The sequence below is a fragment of the Protomyctophum parallelum genome (genome assembly GCF_964188405.1).
Source record: "Protomyctophum parallelum genome assembly, chromosome: 14".
Lineage (NCBI taxonomy): Eukaryota > Metazoa > Chordata > Actinopteri > Myctophiformes > Myctophidae > Protomyctophum > Protomyctophum parallelum.
The window spans coordinates 22,759,768-22,778,449 of record NC_139709.1 but is presented as its reverse complement, the minus strand read 5'-3'; the positions used below and the strand labels follow the sequence as shown (position 1 = coordinate 22,778,449).

General features: G+C 48.8%; 2 protein-coding genes across 2 annotated transcripts in view; both read left to right on the top strand.

Moving 5' to 3' along the window:
- LOC310871189 (nucleoprotein TPR-like) overlaps window positions 1-18,682 on the top strand; it is a gene marked incomplete at its 3' end in the record, with an annotated part of 48,457 nt that overhangs the window by 29,225 nt on the left and 550 nt on the right. Inside the window, exons 44-55 of the mRNA XM_083782678.1 lie at window positions 316-428; window positions 929-1,003; window positions 1,256-1,453; window positions 2,212-2,458; window positions 10,689-10,873; window positions 11,142-11,210; window positions 11,382-11,473; window positions 11,910-12,022; window positions 16,961-17,059; window positions 17,719-17,854; window positions 18,028-18,122; window positions 18,414-18,509. Coding sequence (XP_083638804.1) covers window positions 316-428; window positions 929-1,003; window positions 1,256-1,453; window positions 2,212-2,458; window positions 10,689-10,873; window positions 11,142-11,210; window positions 11,382-11,473; window positions 11,910-12,022; window positions 16,961-17,059; window positions 17,719-17,854; window positions 18,028-18,122; window positions 18,414-18,509 — 1,518 coding nt within the window. The remainder of the gene's footprint in view (window positions 1-315; window positions 429-928; window positions 1,004-1,255; window positions 1,454-2,211; window positions 2,459-10,688; window positions 10,874-11,141; window positions 11,211-11,381; window positions 11,474-11,909; window positions 12,023-16,960; window positions 17,060-17,718; window positions 17,855-18,027; window positions 18,123-18,413; window positions 18,510-18,682) is intronic.
- Window positions 12,628-15,267, top strand: LOC310870504 (NEDD4-binding protein 1-like). The gene is given in 2 exon segments (XM_083781740.1): window positions 12,628-15,032; window positions 15,035-15,267. Coding segments are annotated over 2 exon segments (2,325 nt in total). The 5' UTR covers window positions 12,628-12,850; the 3' UTR covers window positions 15,178-15,267.

Here is an 18,682-nt window from a genome sequence, read left to right as displayed (position 1 = left end):
CATTTTGCAAGAATGAGGCCGAATGACACAACTTGTTATCCTAGTTCCTTTGTAGCACATGCCTTCTTAGCACTCAAATTTCTCGGCCACGGCCTGTCTCATCCCTCGACCGTGCATGACGGTGTCTGCTAAATCATGCCTAAAGTTGTAACAAGGAATGTTGTGAAGTGAACATCCTCATCCAAGACGCCGAACATTCTATAGATTAGCTGACAGTCACCAGTTAAATTAGTGATAAGTCTGTGGAGCCTACGTGGAGTCCACTTCAGCCAGTCCACCTGGCTGAAGCTGAAATGTAAGAGTGTGTGTCAACAGGACCAAAGCGAGGTAGAGAGGATGACGAGGGCGGAGCAGAGAGTTCTCAGACGGTCTTAGACAGGCCTCCTAACACCAAGAAATTACGGCTGCGACAAACAATAACACTACAGGTACGTGTACACACACACACACACACACACACACACACACACACACACACACAAAGTAGGTGTGTACAGTATGTAGACTATGTACTGTATATGGAAGCTGTATCTGAGTTGTGAACATGTGCATATATGTCTGTATTTTTGGTTACTGTTATCATTCTTGTATTCTTTATTCAACTGCTATGCATTTGCAGGTACAATGTTCTTTCTTTGTGAATTTATTCTTGATTTGATAATGTGTGTGAATTCCCTTTTGTTGTTGTGTGAATAATGACTGGAAAATAAATCATCCATTCTTTGACCACCAAATTCCCCACCCTCAAGTATGACAGGGGCGTGAAATGACCCCAGTGTGAATATGGTCCGTTAATGCACAACCAGGATAAACTTCCTGCATCACTGCACATACACAGACTTCGGACGCACACTTTCACCACGAAAATAGAATAATTTAGATAAAGTTACGGTTGGTGTTTGATTTTGGATGCGTGCATGTGTCCCAGGAAGAGGAGGATGAGGGGATGGAAGGAGACCTGGATGAGGAGAGGGACAGACCGGATTCAGCAGACAATAGCCAGGTGAGTGTATCCCTGTAGAGCAGCGGTTTTCAACCAGGGATCATGGATACCACCAGTGTGTCATTGAGGGGGTTCCAGGTGGACCCTTATAGATCTTCATCACTTGAGAGTGTAAAATGAAACGAATAATCGGTAATAATTGGAGCTTGAAATGAAAAGGGTTGAAAACCACTGCAGTAGAGGGAAACCCTAAGGCCGTCCTCATGGTCCCACATGCTCCACTTCACCCCCACAATGGACATTTGTGTCTAGGAGCTGCCGGAGGAGGCTTTCCCAGTGCTGCTTGCTGAGGATGAGGACGACGACGAAGGGGGCGTGTCCCAGTCTGTCCCCACTGATCCAATGACGCCGCAGGAACGTGATGTCATCGTGATTGACACAGACAGCGAGAGCCGAGAGAGCAAAGGGGAAGAGGAGAGAGAGGACGATGGAGAGGAAGATGAGGAAGAGGTTGTTGTCTACTCTGTATTGTTATGTTGTACTGTTCCTCTCTTTTCTTCTGTTCTACTATAATGTCTCTTCTGTTGGTTCTACTGTCTTCTTCACTGTATTGTCATTTCTTCTATTATGTACTGTATGTACGTCTATTATGTTCTGCTGTCTTCTCCTTTCCTTTCTTCTGTTCTGCTGTATTGTCTTTTCTTCTATTCTGTTCTACTATTTTCTCTCTCATTCTGTTCGATTATCTTTCCAGCTGTCTTTTCTTGGCCTGTCCGGGAAATGTTGGAAATGCATGCCACACCCAGTTTTGCAATACCCTTTGCACCCGCCTGTTTGTCTGTCCTTTTTATGACATATTTTTATTATAGAGTTCCATGTCAGGCATGGAGTCCAGGCCAGTCTGACGCTAGTCTGTCATCAAATCGATGGCAATAGCAAACTACATTATGGGGATTTACAGTTTTATCGTTTGGATCGCTCATCCGTGCTCATCCGGCTGATATCCCACTTGGCGCACCACACCCTCGGGTCCCGACCCATATATATGGGCATATCGGTCAGATCTGCGGTTCTGGACAATTGCCAGAGATTTAGCTCATTTATAGTAGGATTCTGTACTCTTTTAGAACCAGTCAAAGATGTATTACCACTTAAGCTCACCGCATATACTTTCTGTTCAGTTTATATAAATGTCCCAGTTTCTTTTTCATGCTCTATGTCTCTGTTCACTGGAATTTAACATCCCGGGCCTGTCATCTGTGCCTCAGTACAAAGAAGAGGATGATGAAGACGAGGACGATGGTGATAACGAGTGTGGTGACGGCGGGATGGAGGAAGTTGAGGAGAGCAACGAGGGCAGCGGAGAGGCAGGCGACGAGGGAGGAGAGGAGGACCACGAAGATGGCGAGTCGTCGGAACCCGCTAACGACGAGGACAGCCATGGCGGAGCGTCCTCCGACTCCACCCACAGACCATCTGACTCCGTCTACAGACCCCCTGACTCGGCCCACAGTGGTGAGGAGCATGTGTGGTATTATGTGTCACGGAGGTCTGAGTGTCTTCAGGGTTTTATTTCTGTACCTTTTGTACAAGTGTGTTCTAATAATAGCATCGCAAGACTGCTCACTTATGGGAGATTGCGCCCCCTGGCGTAAACACAGAAGCATTCAAATAAACTCACAGACTTTTAGGCTGATGACGTTGAAAACCCCGCCCGTCGGGGGCACCTTATAACCGTGCCTCAACGCCTACGTCTCCATTCGATTGTCTCTTAACATGTGTGAACACACAACGCAACGAAGTCTCCCTCACGGATCAGTATCTGATTTAAGGATGAGAAGCCTTCTCGGTACCGCGGAAACTGCTTTTCCCAGAGGCTTCGAGAAGAAGAAAGTCGGTAAGTCCGCTTTCTATTGACTGAGTTAACACTAACTTGGGGGTAATTTAGTCCGTTTAGTGGCTCACGGCCCTAGCTGGTTTCTTTATTACCTGTGTGACGGTCTGTAACGTGGCTAGCAACAGCCAGTTTTTGCTTCCACACAATCCTTCGCTGACCTAAGGGTCTCGAATGTGTGAAGGGCCAGAAACGGTACACAACCCTTTGTTGGCTTCCACACGTGTGGCGGCGTTGGCGGTGGCTACTAATAGCCCGCTCTAGCCGACACACACACGTCCCGCGGCTTTTCCAAGCCCGCGACGGCAACCTAGCAGCATATAGTAATATTCTGTTTAGCTTCCACGCTGTGTGACGGTCTCTGATAAGGCTATCATATCAATAGCTCTTCTCTCAGCTTCCACACACACGTCCCGCGGCTTTTCCAAGCCCGCGACGGCGTGGATCTCGAACGTGTGAACGTGTGAAGGGCTAGGAACGGCGCAACCCTTTGTTAGCCTCCACACGTGTGGCGGCGTTAGCGGTGGCTACTAATAGCCCGCTCTAGCCGACACACGCACGTCCCGCGGCTTTTCCAAGCCTGTGACGGAGTGGTAACCTAAGCAGCATATAGTAATATTTCTGTTTAGCTTCCACTTTGTGTGACGGTCTCTGATAGAGGCTAACAATAGCCCTATTCTTAGCTCCCACACGCACGTGGCGTCTTCTGCAGTGGCCGGCGACGGCCCTGTTTAAGTCTCTATATAAAGTGACGGTCTCTCACAGTAGCAAGCAATAGCTCTGTCCTAGCCCTCATTTTAACGTGACGACCTACAGACTCGGCGCCTACAGGCACGCAGCCTTGTAGGACTGTTTATTAGAATTGGAGGTTACGTACGTAACCCGAGTTCTATAAACCAGCGAGCCTTGTTTGTAGCTTGTTTGTTCACGTATTTCTTGGCTTTACAAGAAAGAAGTGACGGTCTGTCGCAGCAGCTAGTGATAGCTCTGTCCTAGCTTCCACTTAAACGTGGCTGCCTACTAACTCGGCCCCTCTTGCCTTGTTTTTTGCTTCCACGTGCATCTTGGCTTTATAAGATATCTGAGTCCCCGACCAAGGCCCGTCGTCGACGCCGTCGCGCCCTAGCGGACGCTGACAGCCAGAGCCTGCAGAGGGCCTGCAATCATGCAGGGGCCTGCTCGCCCACGACGACAAGCACGACGAGTGTCTCTACTGCCTGGGTTAGCTTAGCTTAGCTTCTGAAGGAGGCGGTGGCACTTTCTCCTCTCTCTTCAACCCTATCTCTCTCCCTCACCGCGTGCCCCTCTGCACTGCCTCTCGTCTGATCTCTGACCAAACATGGAACTTATTAGCTGGTCCTTGAGCGCTTTCGACAAAATTCTTTCGGACAGGCACTCCGGTGCTGGGGAGCCAACATGCCCACCGGGTTCGTACCCTGCTGGTTATGTCAGAGACAACTACCGGGAGAATTGGAACATCCTCTGTCTCACCGTACTAACGGTGGTGGACGTAGAGGACATCTGGATCATTGGATTAATGGTGGTGAAGGGGCTGCTATGTGGACTAGGCGGCACCCTGATCTACCGGAAAATTGCCCAAATTTCGAAGGGAGCAGTCGACAACGTCGGTGAGACTCCGAAGCCGCTCACCGCGATAGATGACCTTGGGAAATTGACGGGGAACATGTACATGGCATTGACTGAGCTAATTAGGAAATTGGATACCAACTTGCAAAGACTATCTGATAGACTCACAGCCGTGGAGCAGAGATTGGAGGTCTGCCTTGAACGGCAGGCTGCGATACAAGGAACTCTAATGCGGGCAAATTTCGACAAAGATGACTGAGAAAATAAAAATTTCTCTCCACCCTCCCTCTCCCAAAATCCACTGGAGTTTTCGCCTGAGAACCAAGGCCGCAACGTCTGCACAGCTTTGCTGTTATTCCTTTCACTATCTGGACCCTGAGACAGCGCGTCCCTGGGGCCCCAGATACGAGAGCAGCCCAGGAAACGCTTACATAAACAAGAACTCTTACAGACAATGAACTCCATACACACACACCTACACACACACACCGCCTCCACCCACATACCCAACCCCCCCCACCCACCCACCTGCTGCCCGGGTGTAAACAATTTTTTTCCTGCCTTCAGACAGCCCCTCCTACTGAGGCGTTGTGTGAGGATCAGAGTTTTTTTAATTTGTTGCACATCCAAAAATCCAACCCCCCACCCCCCCTCCCAAGTTCCGTGCCTACACAATGCAACTGTATGTGATATGATGTCTCCATCCCTCCCCCCCCCCCTCCCTCTCTGTCAATACCCCTCACCCATTCTATGCTTCCCCCCCACCCCCCATTCTTCTTTATGATGATGCTATGAGAAGTATAAGCAGCGCCGAAATATGGCTGCAGCTGTGTAACTCTGATTGTTGTCTCTTCCCCCGTAATTGCAATGAGTGCCTGCACAACCAGAATTTCACCCATGTTACTTGTAATGTGTTGTGACAATAAAGTCTGATTGATTGATTGATTGATGGCCATGCTGTGGAGGCGGTGGAGAACCCAGAGCGATGCCCACATTGCTCTGCCTTCTCCGACTTCTAGCAGACTGAAGCGCGCCCACAGGGCATATCGGACCCAGCGGGACGCCCACGCACGGGGGAGAGAGGACGAGGCCCAGCGTCAGGAAGCCTCCAGGGAGGCAGCTGACCCTAACCGCTACTCTCCAAGCCTCTTCATCGGAGCCCCGACCCCCGGTGAGGCAGCCCGGGCTGCAGCACAGGAGGCCTACGATGCAGATAGAAAGCGTGGGGCCACTCCTGAGGAGGCGGCCCACGCCATTGCAACATCTATTGCACAGAGGGCCTACAACACCGCTCTGAAACAAGGAGCCAGGCAGTGGTCCGCTGACATGGACACTACACTCCCCGACGCCCCTGACGTTGTCATTCTTGCGGATGACAACGCAGGCTTGGTGCAGGCTCTCAGAGAGGACGACGCTGAGATGGACTCCGGGGAGTCCTCATCTCAGGACTCGGCATCCTCCTACACCTCTGACGAGGAGGAGGGTGATGAAGAGAGCAGCAACGAGAGCGACGCCGAGGTGGCAGAGCCGCCTCCAGTCGCCGCCCCCATTGCAGCACCAGATGCTGCTGAAGTCTGCAAGGGTCAGCGTCTCATGTCCTGTTGGAAGCGGGAGACGAGCCTACCCCCGACCACATGGCTGAGTTGAGGCGCCTGCACCTTGAGCTCCTCCGTCTCACTCAGGCCCAGGCGGAGATGGTGGGCGGAACCATGGCGAGACTTCTGGTCCTCGAGAGGGCCAGGTGGCTGGAGCTGTCCCCCAAAGTGGGACGTACTCCTTTGAAACAGAAAGTCTCCACTTCGACACTCTTCGCGTCCATGCTCGAGGAGATGCGCTCCCGCGACGGACAGACGAAGACTGACACGGAGGTCACGGGCGCCTGTCTCCTGGCGTCTGGAGCACGACCCAAGCAGGCTCAGCCATACAGGCCGACCTACGAGCGCACCAAGGACAGGGACGATCGTTCCAGGTCCAGGAGGAGCGCCTTCAAGGTCCCCGTCGCTCAGAGGGCTCCGTCAGCGGCGTCCTCATCTTCCCACCCACCTCGCAACCGCAAGAAGACCGACAGGCCCAGGCGCCCCTCGGCTTCTCCGGCCAGCGGCCCCCGCAATGGGGCCAGGAAAGGAGGGCCACCTGGCGGGAAGGCGAAATAACCGGACCTGCCCCACGGGGAGACATCGGACACTGTCTCCCCCACCCTTCCCCGAGTTTCTCTGAAGCGCAGCATAGTGGCCACGGGCCTCATGCCGGACGCTCTTGGTGTAGACGGAAAGAGGACTTGTTTTTTGAAAATAAATGTCTCTCCAATGTTTTCTGTGCCACCACTTTTCTCAATAAAGCAGTGTTCTCTACTGAAAACCGGTCTTTTGAATCGTCACTTGAAACTTAAGGGAATGGGCCAGCAGCCCGGGCCCTCAAAGGGGCCCGTGGCTGTCGGCCGAAATGCAAGTGTAACGGCCGTGGACACAGCACCAGGGCCCCAGGTCCATATTGCAGGACAGAGGCCCCAGGCCCAGGTTCTGACCGTAAGGGGCGCCGCTCTACCACAGAAAGGTTCGGAGCTGGCTGCAACCCCTCTGGCGTGGAATCGTTGTGGTGTTCATCCTTGGGTGTTGAACACCATCTCGAAGGGTTACAAACTACAGTTTGCCAGAAGACCTCCCACTTGTGGGAACGTTCTGTTCTCGCAAGCGAGTGGTCAGGCAGCCGAGGTTCTCCAGGGCGAGATAACGTCTCTGTTGGAGAAGAAGGCTATACGTGTGGTGCCCATGGAGCAGAGCAACACCGGGTTTTACTCCCGCTACTTTCTCGTGAAGAAGAAAGGGGGGGGCATGCGGCCCATTCTAGACCTACGTGCTCTGAACGGCTATTTGAAAGCGTTTCGCTTCAAAATGCTCACGAGCAAGGCTCTGCTGCGCATGATGCGTCGAGGGGACTGGTATACAACTCTCGATCTCAGAGACGCGTATTTCCACATTCCCATCTACCCACCACACAGAAAATTCCTGCGGTTCGGCTTCAAGGGACAGATATACGAATATCTGGTCCTTCCGTTCGGACTGTCACTGAGTCCAAGGACTTTTGTGAAGTGTACACAGGCAGCCGTCGCCCCGCTGCGTCAGCGGGGCGTTCGGATAGCAATGTACGTGGACGACTGGCTGATTTATGCGGACTCGACTACACACAAGTTGGGTGGTATGGAGTGGCAGCATCAAGTCTGCCCACATAAATTACCTGGAGCTGATGGCGGTAATGTTGGCGTTGCAGCATTTCGAACGTTTCATCAGCGGTTTCCATGTCCTGGTCAGGACGGACAACACAACGACGATGTGCTATATCAACAAGCAGGGGGGCCTACGGTCCACCAAACTGCATGCGCTAGCACACAGACTGACGTTATGGTGCGACGAGCGCCGTCTTTCGGTCAGAGCCTCCCACGTTCCGGGACTCCAGAACACGGGGGCGGATCTGTTGTCCAGGGGCCGATACCTCTATGCGGCTTGGTCACTGCACAAAACAGTGGCCAGGCAGATGTGGGAGAGGTTCGGCGAGCCACGAGTGGATCTGTTTGCGTCGGAAGACAACAGCAAGTGTCCTCTGTTCTTCTCCATAGCAGGGACGGCTCCGCTAGCTTTGGATGCCTTGGCGCACCGTTGGCCCCAGGGCCTACTTTACGCGTTTCCCCCGTTGTCTCTCATCCTTCCCACGCTGGAGAGGGTGAGGACACAGCGCCTGTCAGTGATCTTGGTGGCCCCAGGATGGGGCTCTTGGAGGTCAGACATAGTCCCTCTCTTGTACGGTCGGCCCTGGCAGCTTCCGTTGTGCAGGGACCTATTGACCCAGGCGGGAGGCGGGATATTCCACCCACGGTCGGAAGATCTAGACCTCTGGGCTTGGCCCGTGAGAGGTTGAATCTTGGCGCGGAGGGTCTTCCCCAGAGCGTCATCGACACTATTCAGTGTGCGAGGGCGCAGTCGACCAGGGATGCTTATGATATGAGGTGGCGGTTGTTTGAAGACTGGTGTTCACCAGCTCAAGTTGTGCCATTTCAAGCACCAGTAAGGGTCGTTCTGTCGTTCCTCCAGGACCTCTTGGACAAAGGCAGAGCCTTTAGTACTGTCAAGGTGTATCTGGCTGCTATCTCAGCCTGCCACATCGGGTTTGAGGACAAGACGGTGGGCCAGCTCCCGCTGGTGCGCCAGTTCATGAAGGGGGCTAGCCACCAAGTCTCTGGTCCCCTCGTGGGACCTTGCTTTGGTTTTGGACTCTCTGTCCCGGCCACCGTTTGAGCCCTTGGAGGGGTTGAGTATGAAGCTATTGTCGCTGAAGACAGCGTTATTATTAGCTTTGGTGACCGCTAAAAGGGTCAGTGATATCCATGCTTTGTCCACAAGTGCGGAATGCATGAGGTTCAATGGGGATGCAAGGGTGGTCATGAAGACCAATCCGGCATTTTTACCTAAGAACCGCCTAGCTACCCCGGTTCCGATGGACTTGGCGGCGTTCTGTCCGCCCCCCTTTGCCTCTGAGGAGGATAGGAGGAGGCATAACCTCTGTCCGGTGAGGGCATTGAGGTTGTATTTGGACAGGACTGAGGTGACGAGGAAGACTACACAACTGTTTGTCTCCTGGGATCCCAAGACTGTGGTACTGCCTATCTCAAAGGTTAGGCTTTCCCAGTGGATCGTGGAGGCTATAGAGCGGGCCTACTCTGGTAGGGATATGGTGCCTCCCGTAGGGTTGAGGGCACATTCCACGAGAGGTATGGCATCGTCCTGGGCCCTCTGTAGGGGGGTCTCTGTTCAGGATGTTTGTTCCGCTGCAAGTTGGGCGTCGTCTTCCACCTTTGCCGCCTTCTATAGACTGGATGTGACATCAGCGCCGGTGGCGCATGCGGTCCTGGGCGTGGCCTCCAGTTAGTGGAGAGACTTAGTTCCCCGCGGGGGACGTTGGTTTTCTCCAGGGCGTTAAGACGGTTGTTCTGTCGGCCCCTCTTAGGCACATATGGCAGACTTAGGTCTGTTTGGCCTTCCCAATGGGGTGCAGTAGTCCTGTTGAGGGACGTACTGTGGTCCTTTGCTCACAGATAAAGGTACGGGCCTGATGACAATAAGGGAGTTAATGAGGTCTCCCATAAGTGAGCAGTCTTGTGATGCTATTATTAGAACTAGGGGTTACGTATGTAACCAAAATTCTATAACGGCGAGCAAGACTGCTCAACCAAGATTCCCTTCTTGATTGCTTGAGAAGAAAACAATTGTTATCGAATGGAGACGTAGGCGTTGAGGCACGGTTATAAGGTGCCCCCGACGGGCGGGGTTTTCAACGTCATCACGTCTAAAGTCCCAGCCTAAAAGTCTGTGAGTTTATTTGAATGCTTCTGTGTTTACGCCAGGGGCGCAATCTCCCATAACCATAAGTGAGCAGTCTTGCTCGCTGTTATAGAACTTTGGTTACATATGTAACCCCTAGTTTTTTGAGGGTCTTTCTTTTGAAATGATGACTTTTTAAACTTTTTCTTTAGAGCACTTTTAACAAACAGATGGCAGCCAAGTCTATGGACTTTTAATGTTTGTTTATAGCAGTTAAACAAACATTACCATGTGCCCCTCAATTTTTAAGGGGTTCTATGAACAGCTTTTGTCCCCACACGCCACAAGATTTGCCATTGACAATGAACAGAGAAATTAGGTCAAAATTCTGCTAAATATGACGTAAATTAAACGTCAAAACATTAAACGCCATTGACATTGAAGGGAAAATGTACGTCATCTGTAAACGAGCAAATCAGCTAACCAAACACAGGCAACAGGCATTCTGATTGGCCAGTATGAGATGATGCATGATGATGTATGGGGATAAGAGTGCCCCTCACTTCACACGAGTGTGATTTCTCTAAACTTAAACCAGATTTAGTTTTTCACTGTTCCAAAAACAGTTTCATGACTGTTCCAAAAACAATTTCATGACTGTTCCAGTCATGAAACATTGAAAAATCACACTCGTGTGAAGTGAGCGGTGCCTTTCATCACAATGATGACGTCTGAGCACATCTCGTGCACAAACAGACAGACGGTTATATTCTGCCAGATTTAACTCCTGTACATTAAATTGTAGTCTCCTATTTGGGGAAACCAGTAGTCCAGATTATTCTTTTATTTATATATTTATTTCAGTTCACGTGGAATTTCATTTAAAATTAATTTATTGTAACCTTTGGTTTTATTTTAGAAGTTCATTCTGTTCTGTCGGACTTCCTTTCAGGCGAGGGAAGCAGTTGCACTACTTCAGAATCGGACCCCCTGCGAGACCTGCCCCATCTCCCCCCCACTCCCTCCTCCTCCCTCACCCCTCGTCTCCCCCATTCCCCCCGTCGACCGCCCCACCCCCTCCCCCCGAGGCTCTACATCCAGCCCTCCGCTCCGGAGTTGGGACCCCCACACACACAGGTACACACACACACACACACACACACACACACACACACAACCAATTTCAAACAGAGGCTGGCATTTGTGTACCAACCAATTCATTTTATTGCTAGATCGCATGTACTGTATTCCTCATAGCCTAGGCTTAAAGAGAGTCACACAAGCGGGTCGATTGACAAAAATCACATTCCAACTGCAAAAAGTGTGGACGTGACTCACAGTAGTGACAAATTATGAATTAAAACCACTCACTGACGGGGTTTAAATTGTCTGTCCGTCCATCCAGAGACAGTCAAATCTGCGCCGTCCATCTGTAGGAAGAGGACCACAACTAACTCCTGGAATTGGTAGCATGGTGAGAGTCGGCTACATGTATTCATGTATTTGCAGTCAACATTGTTTTACAAGCCTTGTCTATAGCGGTTGTTGGGATTTCACGTTTTGTGTGTGTGTGTGTGTGTGTGTGTGTGTGTGTGTGTGTGTGTGTGTGTGTGTGTGTGTGTGTGTGTGTTTGTGTGTGTTATAGCAACATTTCTTTGATGATGATGACAGAATGGTTCCCAGTACTCCCACTCTAGTGGTCCCACACCGAACTGATGGCTTCGCCGAGGCTATACAGTAAGATACAGTATATACAATAAGATACAGTATATACACTTTAAAAATGTCAAGGACCATACTGGTGGTTCGCTATACTAGCCGATGTATGTATAAAATCACACTCATGTGAGGGGCACCTTGTCTCAGTCTTTTGCTGCCACATGGCGTCATGGAGGGCATGAATAACGCAAACATAAAAAGTCCATAGACTTGGCTGCCACAAGACGTTACGGGGGGCAGGGGGCAAATACTGGAGTGACCCGAATGCGACACCAATTTCTTGTGCTGGATAGAGAGACGGAGACAGACACTCGTGCTTAGACAAACGCACACAATCAAATGCTGAAGCACCTTTCAAAATCAACCACATGGACAATAATTGTAATCTGTAAAACTTGTCAGCTTTGCTACAATCTCAAAGTCAGACTATCTAATTTGTCTCTCATATCCTCAGTTCTCCTCAGGTACCAGGTCTGTCTACCAGGTTCCGGTTTGGACCCCCTGAAGACCTGCTGCCTCAGACCCACGCCTCTCACTCTGACCTCGGACAACTGGCCTCACAAGGCGGTACTGTACTGTCTAGACACAATAAAACATGCACAGCACCTGCAGTAATACACAGTAAACACATTAAAAGACATACAGTAATAAAGCATAATAAAAATCACACCCGTGTGAAGTGAGGGGCGCTCTTATCATCGTACATCATCATGACAAATGGAGACTATGCCTATTTGCTCAGACGCTATGACGTAAAATTGTCCATTCATTGTCAATGAATGGACAATGGGAATTTAATGTGTAGGACTTTGTGTAGGACAAATATCACACCTGTGTGAAGTGAGGGGCGCTCTTATCATCTTACAATATCAATTACAACATGTTTGTTTAAGCAACGGGTGCTAATGTTTGTCCTTACAACAAACATTAGATTTATCTTCATTGTCTATGGCGTTTTCTTAAACAAACATTGTTGAAAATCAAACATTAAAGCCATATATAGGAGCGCCCCTCAAAAATAGACATTAAGCCGATTTGCTCAGACACTATGACGTAAATTCTCCATTCATTGTCAATGGGAATTTTGTGTAGGATGGACATCTACACTAATAACTGAATATAGGAGGGGCTAGCCTAAAATAACCAAAAAATCACAAAACAGAGTGGGGGAGTCCAGGATCTCCTTTTAGGGATGTAAAACCAATGACTAACATCACGTCATCGCTTACGTGATGACGTGATGTTATATACGTTAAAAGTATAGTTTGTGGGTTTATTAAACCAGATCCAAGTACGATGTACCAGATGGTAAAATGAAGAAAGGAAAAGGTACTGACAACGCCGAATGTTAATCGATAATAGAACGCTATTGTCAACAGCGAATGGGAAAACAAAATGTCATCGTTGGACTACTTCGAACAGCCGACCAGCAGACACCCTTCATCCTGCTACAAGCAACAAGAGACCCCTACTGTGGATGAGTTCACGGTGCTGGAAGATAATCCAAATGAGCTCAAATCCGCCAAGGCCGAAGTAGAACAGATTTTCAAGGTAGCTTTAACGATTAATGACAACACGGATTATTGCCAGCAAGATTATTGGACGCACGGAGGCGAGACATCGCGAACGATATGGCTACAGCTTAAAGGAAACAGAGATGATGTTTCAAAGGCAAAGGAGTATGTGATAGGCCTGTGTAAGCCAGAGCTAAAGGTGGAGGAACACTACCCGTTGGGCATGCACTGCATCTTTGCTGGTGCTCGTGGCTTCTTCCTGGACAGACTCCTGCGAGACACCGGTGCCAAAGTTCTGGTGCCTGAACCGGGCCGCCTGCAACTCCTGGGCCAGGCTGAACCTGTAGTGATGGCCCGGAGCAGAGTCCAGCAGTTTGTTGCACTCTTTCGTGAGAATAGGTCTCTGCCCAGCGACAGTCAAACGGTAGTGAAGCGAGCATTCAAATCCTTTGTGGAGGAAAGAGATGACAAATACACCATGGAACTCTTACTGCTGCCCAGTGCCCTAAAGGAAGAGTTACTAGCTTTGCCACAGAGCCCCACTACCACACACACACACACACTGACCCAGACACCATGTTTGCATACCCAGGCCGGATTGCTTCCTGAGCTTGTGAAGACTGACTGGGATTGCTCGCAGAGCAGCACCACCATAATGGGGCTCTCTAACTGGATTCTAGACACCAGCTGTGAGAATGCATCTGGGAGTGCTGCTGGAGCTGGGTGTGGAGCAGGTCACGAGACAGGCATAGGCCACAATACGGTCCTCCTGAACGGGACTCGTCCCTCGCACAAGCGGCACTCATCTAAGAGTGAAACTCGGGACACAAAAAGACAGTACTCTCTGGAGCAGATGGATGACTCACTGGGGAGACTGGAGGAGCAAGAGAGGAAGGAGAGAGAAAGTAGGGGGACCATTAGCAGCTGCAGGTCTAATGCCCCCTGCAGTTCAACATCCCTCTCCTGGTCGAGAGGAAACACAGACGTTGGTATGATCACACTGGACTCGAGCGAGGGTGCTTCTGATGACAGCGAGGCAAGCCTAGAAACCAACCAATACAATTTCTTAGTTGCAATGGGCTACGAACAGGAGGTGGTGAAGCATGTCATAATGGCATCTGGGCCAACAGAAGACCTCTCCCTCGTACTGGATAGAATCCAAGGAGAAACCAAGCACTGGCAACAAGAAATGGAGACAGAAAGTCCAGAAGCCAACTTGAACGAAAAGGTCACATTCTTCCAAATGATGGGCTACCGACAGGAAGTGGTAGAGCAAGTCTTAAGGGAAACTGGTCAAACAGAAGACGCCTCCCTCATACTGGATCAAATTGTTCAGAAAATGAAGCGCTGTGATTCCAGTGAGCCCCCGGCACCCCCAATAACAGGTCTAGCCCGTTTCTATCAGTCACTACTCAAGATGCCATACACACTGACCCTACCAAACAAGCCAGGATGTCCAGACCTCAGACACATCATCATAGATGGCAGCAATGTGGCCATGGCTCACGGCCTTCATAAGTTCTTCTCCTGTCGAGGTATTGCTCTGGCAGTGGAGGCATTTTGGAGACGTGGCCACAGAGAGATCACGGTCTTTGTTCCTCAATGGCGGCAAAAAAGAGATCGACTCACTATAGAGAGAAACATTTTGAACCAGTTAGAAAACCTGAGACTGCTCAACTTCACTCCCTCCAGAGAGGTCTGTGGTCAGAGGATATCCTCACACGATGACCGGTACTTGCTCCACCTGGCAGAAAGAACAGGCGGGGTAATCGTAACCAACGACCACTTAAGGGACTTGCTCAACACGTCGGTTGCCTGGCGAAGAATCATCCAAGAGAGACTACTCCCATTTACATTTGTGGAGGACCATTTTATGATCCCTGACGACCCACTGGGTCAACATGGCCCTCCCCTAGAAGTCTACCTACGCAAAGATGGCGGACAAAACTCCACCACCCCTCCCCCTTTGAGGCACAGAGTCTTCCAGCCGTCCTTCCAACAGCAACATTACCAACAACATTACCAACAACAACATTACCAACAGCCGGTTAGACCAGCCGATTATTTCCAAACTCCCCACTCGGCCTCACGGTCGCTGATAGTCCCACATTGCACCCACCCCGGTTCTCACCCTCACCCGCCCCACCACCCCAGTGTTCGACAGGAGAGACGTCGGAGTTGAAGTACGACATCTTCCCCCATAAATGACACATTGACCGCATCCTGTGCATGGACTGTAGTGTGGTGATGAGAGGAATTGCGCGCGCGCACACACACACACACACACACACACACACACACACACACACACACACACACACACAGGAGGAGAGATGAGGGGCTCACTGAACAAACTTAAAGATCCATAGATTTATGGTCATTTACTTTACTTTCTCTACCAGCCTGAAAGCGCATTGGGCTCCCAGAGGATGGCACAGAACATTTTTTTTAACGTTTAAGACTTCTTCTTTTAAGCTGCTGTTAGCATAAGATATAACATTATTTGTTTGGAAGATTTCACTATATCTTTTTTTTTTTTCATTTCTGCCTTTCCTTTCCCTTTCATTTCTAGTTGGTTAAGTTTACACTGATGTGCAATAGTGGAATGACAGACCAGGGCTGATCCTGCTCTTGCGTTGGTTGGTTAGTTACCTGGAATCCAGCCTGATTCGCTACGTTTGTCTTTTTCTCGCCGCCACTGAGTCTGGCCAGGCTCCTATTTACTCGTATTGCCATTATGTATGCATTGGACGACACTGGTACTACCACCACAGACCAATCAGAAGCCGCAGGTCGTTTTCTCCCGTTTGGGAACGGAGATGGTAGGCTTTCCAGACTGAAGCGAAGTGAGTAAAACACGAACGTAGCAAGCAGTCCTTTATCCTTTATTTGGTCGGGACAGTGTATATTGATGAACATTACATTAAAAATGCAGTGTAAATATACCAGATTTAGCAAACCTTGCTAATTTCCATCTGCAGTCCCCAGACATCAAACATCAAACGATACAAACAGGACATAGCATACAAATTACCTAGTACATTTCAAACATAATAAGAAAAGAGCAGCAGGGCCTCAGAATGTCTAACTGTCCATCACAGCAGAAAAGATTAGTAGATTTGATTTTTGTTTAGCACAATATAAAAACAATACAAAATAATACGCTAAATATAAAAAGGAAAGTGCCAGGAGGCTTGGCTTATACGAGGCCTCAACCTGTGTATAACATAATAAAAACATTTAGAACTAAACTAGATGCATATAATTTACAAATAACATGATTGCAGTATAATAATTAAAAAAAGTCTACAACATGGGCAGAAATGGAACCCTGAGGCTTAAGTCTGTGCTAGAGTTGGATCCGAGGGTGACAATGAATGCCCTCGCAGGGTGATATTCTGTTCATCACCATACCCATAGCCTTATTTATTCATAAGGAAAATGGGAATATAACATTTGAACAGGGCTTATTGCTTAATTAAATAAACATTAGTGTAAACATGATTTTCTTAATTACTGACTAGTGTGAATAGAACTTCAATCCACAAAGTGTCAGTCCTCATCACACCTGTTCTATTCACTGGCTATAGTTGTTGGAGGTTCTATCAAAAGCTGTTATGAGGCTAAAGAATAACTTTCACAATATCTAACATCTAACTGAATAAAATTGCAGTTCCACTGGAGTCCCCCACCCCCACCCACCTTAACGTCAGTGCTTTCTGCTCTGCGTTTTTGCTTTGTGCCTGGATAAAGTCCTGACTTTAGTACTTGTTTGACATAGTGACTTACTGTATGCAGAGGGATCACTTGCTCTACCCCTTATCCCCACCTTGACACTTAAGCAGCAAACATATTGGTCAGCTGTAGGGAAAACACGGCTTTAGGTTGAGTGAATGGTCGACCTCTGAATCGGCTATGGAGAATATACAGCAGCTGACGTGTGTGTGTGTGTGTGTGTGTGTGTGTGTGTGTGTGTGTGTGTGTGTCTCAGGTCTAGGTATGTATGAGTCTCCTCTGTTTCTTGCTGCTCATGATGAGGATGGAGGAGGAAGGAGTGTCCCAACCACACCTCTACAGGTTGCTGCACCAGGTACAACACACAATGCAATAACCACATACCCTATCGCTCTACAAAACCTGTGTTGATTGAGTGTTACTAGAGGGGTAAATGTGTAGATAATTTAAATGTGCATAGTGTGTATATCATGATTGTTTAGTATCGGTAAGTGCACTTTGGGTGCATTCATTCACACAACTAGATCTCCATCTGTTGCATCTGGTGTGTGCTCTGTCCACTCCCATTCCGAGTGCTTTCCTGTCGGTGGAAATTATAGTATAATAATAATCTTTATTTATAGAGCACCTTTCAGACGCAAGTGCAGTTCAAAGTGCTTTACATACAAAAAAAACAAAAAAAACAAGGGTTAAAACAGAGGTAATAGGTTAAAATCTAGTAAGTGAAAAAGTAACAATTAGTTAAAATTGAAAAGAACATTTAAAATACAGTTAAGCCACTCTGAGCTGGGACATAATCATGCAGGCAATCTGACAGATTGGAAGGCACCAGTCCCTTCTTGACAGTATGACAGTCTCAGTCATTTTACGAACGTACCCTTAGTAGATGTTCCAGGATTGCACAAATTACCAATTGGACATGATGTTGTTGCTTTAATCCTGATCGAGATCGATCACAAAAGACCCTTGTGTCAACACGTTTTGCCAGACTTGCGGTCTTTCTCTCTCTGTCAGTGACGGTCTTCACAGAGTCTCTACCTACAGACAGCAGTGACAACATGGCTTCCCAGTCTGTTCCCATGGTGACTGCCTCCAGCGGGATGGCAGGCTCCACGGACGATGGAGATGAGGTGTTCATGGAGCGGGAGGGGTGAGGTTCCTTTATAGTCTAAAGTTTACCGACCATTCAGGGTCGTAATGAATGTGATGTGTGAGATTTAGAGTAAATTATTGGCTTTCTGTGCATCTTACGATCTGGATAAGTTGGTCTCTTAACATGTTATGTTATGTTAAATGTTTTGTGTGTGCGTGCCCGTACTCTAGTCTTGGTGCGGAGGCCTCTCTAGACAGCCAGCCAGACATGGAGTCGACTGGACAGAGTGATGACACTGGACTTCCATCTACCAGTCAGGAACCTGGTAATGTCTATTGTCTAACAATCTACTGTATTGTGCCATAAGCAACCATTTCTTCTAGAAGCATCATATTAACATCTGTAGCTTTACAACTAGATGTCTGTCCGTCCATCTATCCGTCCCACATTCTGATCTGGAGTAATATACGATGAGCTTTGCTTCACTGCCCACACATGGAAATGATGGTTTAAGCTTCACAATGACAGATCTGAAAACGGATAACGGAGCATTCCCTTTCATATTCCTCTCACACCTGCCATATCTTCTCTCTATCTTTGTCTTTTTTGTCTACAGACACCAGTAGCATGGCTCAGCGTCGCCCCATGTCAGCTAGAGGGGGAGGTCCCAGAATGGGAAGAGGGGAGGGCCGGACCACACTGATCCGCAGAGGTTTGGCTCTTAAATGTCCCTCCTGCAAGAAAACTATTTAGATTTTTAACGCATTAAGACCTTTTCAAAAATGTTCAAAAAAGCAGATGTACAAGCTTGAGTGTCTGCTATTTTTGAATAGCCGCAAGTATGACACGGATGCTTTCCCGGTTATAATGTGTCATAATGCCGTT